The sequence below is a fragment of the Rattus rattus genome, chromosome 2 (genome assembly GCF_011064425.1).
Source record: "Rattus rattus isolate New Zealand chromosome 2, Rrattus_CSIRO_v1, whole genome shotgun sequence".
In the NCBI taxonomy this organism is placed as follows: domain Eukaryota; kingdom Metazoa; phylum Chordata; class Mammalia; order Rodentia; family Muridae; genus Rattus; species Rattus rattus.
In genome coordinates, this window is record NC_046155.1 from 13,663,390 (window position 1) to 13,667,674 (window position 4,285).

A 4,285-nucleotide genomic window follows, 5' to 3' on the forward strand; every position below is an offset into this window, starting at 1 on the left:
GGTTTTGGACTGAGGAATTCCTTGATGCTTAGAATTAAATTTATTAGAAGAATTTAATTGTTATTGAATGCCTTCTGAAAACACCTTTCTGTATTCATCCATTTCCTCTGATGCTTTTGATTATTAGTCTTTTACTATCAAAGTGCAAGTATAAATTAAAATGTAGATTTACATGTGAAAAATTTAATAAAAATAAAAAGTCTAAAAGATACACTCTCTGTTTCTTTTGCATATCCATATTTTGTTAATGAAGTATAATCATTGACTATAATAAATTAATATATCACCAATCTAACAGAACTTTTTCTGATGTAAGGAGAATATTTGTAGATTCAATGACTTGGGAGAACCACTCAGTATTGATGGAATTTGTGTTCCTTGCCTATCCTAATCGCCTAGAACTACGTATGCTCTGCTTCCTTGGAGTAAGCCTGGCTTATACATTGATCATCTCTGGGAATATTCTCATTGTGGTATCCATCCAGACAGAAACCCGTCTACATGCACCCATGTACTATTTCTTGGGAAGCTTATCAGGTATAGAACTATGTTACACTGCAGTGGTGGTACCTCACATCCTAGCAAACACCCTGCAGTCAGAGAAGACCATTACTCTGCTGAGCTGTGCCACCCAGATGGTCCTTTTCATTGGACTTGGCAGTGCTGATTGCTTCCTCTTAGCTTCCATGGCCTATGACAGATATGTTGCCATCTGTCATCCCTTGCAGTACCCTCTCTTCATGACTGTAACTCTTTGTGTTCGCTTGGTTGTGGCTTCTGTGGTCATTGGCATGGTCTTGTCCTTACAGCTTGTGATCTTCATCTTCTGTCTACCATTCTGTCAGGACAGAGGAATAGAACATTTTTTTTGTGATGTGCCACCAGTGATGCAACTTGTGTGTGCCACTAGTCATATCCATGAGCTTTCTGTGCTAGTGGCTGCTGCCCTAGCCATAGCTGTGCCTTTCTTTTTCATTGCCACCACCTATGCCTTGATAGGAGCAGCTGTGCTCAAACTCCACTCAGCAACTGGCCGTCACAGGGCCTTTAACACCTGTTCCTCCCACCTCACTGTGGTGTTGTTGCAGTATGGCTGTTGTGCCTTCATGTACCTGCGCCCCAAGTCTAGTTTCCATCCCAAACAAGATCAGTTCATCTCCCTGGTATACACACTGGGAACCCCATTCCTCAATCCTCTTATCTACACTCTGAGGAACAATGAAATGAAAGGTGCCATAGAGAAAGTACTTACCAGAAATTATTTCTCCCAGAAAATTGTACAATAGGAAACACCCCACATAATAAGGTTTAGTCCTAGCCAAAACAAGCCACTGAGCTATGAAAAATTATTGTCATTGCTGATATTGAAATTATTTCCACAGTAACAATAAACATAAGGTACTTAAATGTTCACATATGTATGGTGATATTCTTTACTATGTGCTACTTTTAGACTGGGTGATTATATTTATAAAAAAGATATAAGCAAACACATGCAGAAAGTAATGTTAAGTGGCAAGTATATGATTTTATTAAATTAGGTATTAGAAAAGCTTATTCCATAAGTTTTAGATTAAAATTTTGAAATAACAAAATTTTATCTGGCACTTGAGAGCCAGGAAAGTGAGAAATACTTAAACATTATTAATTACAGAGGCCATTATCACTAAGATACCTAGAGATAAGAATAGCTACAGTGTTTTAGAATCCAATGAGAATGGGACTCGGAATAGAATTGATTAGTGGATTGATAGTTTTGATTAAAATAAAGGCCTATGGCTCCAGCTGCATATGTAGCAGAGGATGGCCTTGTTGGGCACCAGTGGAAGGAGAAGTCCTTGGTCCTGACAAGGTTGGACCTCCAGTGTAGGGGAAGGTTGTGGGGGGGGTGGATGGGGAGGGGAACACCCTTGTAGAAGAAGGGGAAGGGGATGGGATAGGGGGATTATGTCTTGGAAGCCAGAAAAAGGGAATAACTTTTGAAATGTAAGTAAAAAATATCCAATAAATGGGGGAAAAAAAGGAATCATTTAACCAATAAGACCGCATGAGAAAAATCCTGGGATGAAAGTACCATAACCTCCCTGGCATCTCTTGCTCAGTCCTGTACTGGGAAACCCAGCTGGATGCCAGAGTATCTGGCATCTGTGTGACTTTAACAGGAAGCCCATCTTTTGAGAAATAAGCTGTATAGAGAGGGACATTGAAGATTGGCAAAAAATAGAATGACTCAAGGTTTTCATTGTAGTATTATATGTAAAACTAAAATTATGTTCTCTAATAAAATTATTTTTAAATAAATTTTGTATGAGAAACTTGATTCTGGTTTTGTTTTAGGATGCTAAGTATTAATACTGTTATCATTAAGTGCTTACAGTGTTCAAAAATTAGGAATATTACAGAGAGCATATAACACACATATTTATTAACATACCTTATCAATTAGTCTTCAAAAATATTTTCATTATAATAAAAATTCTTTCCGTAGAAAGATCTAATGTGACCAATACTTTCAGATACTTAAGATTATTAAAGAAGTACTACAGAGTGTGTTGTCTACATAATTAATTGATGTAGTTTGCTGGTAGTTCTAAGAGGCTGACAAATCATCCAGTTAAACCCAATATTGTACAGACAAGTATATCAAAGTGACTCTTTTTCCTTAGCTTCTATGTGGATATATATATATATATATATATATATATATATATATATATATAGAGAGAGAGAGAGAGAGAGAGAGAGAGAGAGTTAATTACAAGGTTCTGCATTTTAAGCAAGGTGTGCAGATTGTAGCATTGATATGTATTTTATGACACAATATTCAATTGAATGAAAGTTCCACATAAATTTGAAAAGAATAGTCAACCTATAAATCACAAAGAATACTATATTTTCGAGCTACGTAATAGTATATGGTTTGTATTTTTATTTCATTTGGTTTTAGATTTTAATGTCAGGGTCTTACAAGGTAGCTCAGTTCATCTTTAAACTTGTAATCTTTTTGTTTCAGCCTCACAAAGACTGGGAATATAAAGAAAAGCTATGAGTCTTAAGTAATAATATAATTTTAGTCTGCAATGTTTTGCATAGCTTATCTACTCTGATCAGTATTTACTGAAGATTATGGATCAAATTGTGCTACTGTTATTGTAGATCTGCCTCTCATCTTCATTTTGCCAGCATTTGTTTTCTGCTTTTAATTTGACTCTCATCAAAAGAGCTATAAATGTCAATTTTATGGCAAATAATTATTAATTATATATTGTTTCCTGTTCTTTTTTGAAATTATAAGTTAATTGCTTTTCTCCATTTTCTTTCGTTCATCCAAACCCTCCCATGTTTTACATCGACTCTCTTTAAAACTGATGACCTCTTTTTCACTAGATGTCAAGGCATAAACATGCATTTCATATACATATGTTCCTGAAATATAGGCATACAATTTTCTGTGCATGTATGTTTTGAAACTCTGTTATAAAATTTAAATATTTTAGGCATGCTTCTGTGTTGCTGAAGTAAAACTCACTTTATCATTAATTAATATTTCTTTTTTGTATTGGATTTTTTTATTTGTATTTCAAATGTTATTCCTTTTTCAGGTTTTCCAGACATAACCCCATATTCTATCCCACTTCCCTTCTTCTATAAGGGTATTCCCCTTGCAGACCATCTCCCTTCCTGCCCCTGCCCTAACCCAACATTCCCCTACACTGGGACGTACAGCCTTGGCAAGACCAAGGGCTTCTCCTTCCACTGGTCATCTTCTACAACATATGCACCTGGAGCCATAGGTCACTCCATGTTACAGTCTTTGGGTAGTAGTTTAATTCCCTTGGAGCTTTGGTTATTTGGCATTGTTGTTCTTATGGGGTTACAAACCCCTTCAACTCTTTCAATCCTTTCTCTTTTTCGTCCAACTGGGATCCTGTTCTCAGTTCAATGGTTTGCTTCTAGCATTAGCCTCTGTATTTGACATGCTCTGGCTGTGTCTCTCAGGAGACAACTATATCAGGCTCCTGTCAGCATGCACTTCCTGACTTGATCAATATAGATTTGCTTGGTGGTTTTATATATATATATATATGTATACCGATGTGGGGCAGGCACTGAATGGTCATTCCTTCAGTCTCTGTTTCAAACTTTGCTTCCATATCCCCTCATCATATGAATATTTTTCTCCCTTTAAGAAGAGGTGAAGCATCTGCACTTTGGTCATCCTTCTTCTTGAGTTTCAGAAGCTCTGTGGATTGTATCTTGGGTAATTCGAGCTTTGGGGCTAATA

General features: G+C 36.4%; 1 protein-coding gene across 1 annotated transcript; it reads left to right on the forward strand.

The window, feature by feature from the left end:
• Positions 1 to 335: 335 nt before the first annotated feature.
• Positions 336 to 1,286, forward strand: LOC116893719 (olfactory receptor 10W1-like). The gene has a single exon (XM_032895434.1). It carries the CDS (start codon positions 336 to 338, stop codon positions 1,284 to 1,286), a length of 951 nt encoding a protein of 316 aa, XP_032751325.1.
• Positions 1,287 to 4,285: the final 2,999 nt, after the last annotated feature.

Coding starts and splice junctions, on each gene's coding strand:
- LOC116893719 (XM_032895434.1), top strand. CDS start 336: ATGACTTGGGAGAACCACTCAGTATTGATGGAATTTGTGTTCCTTGCC.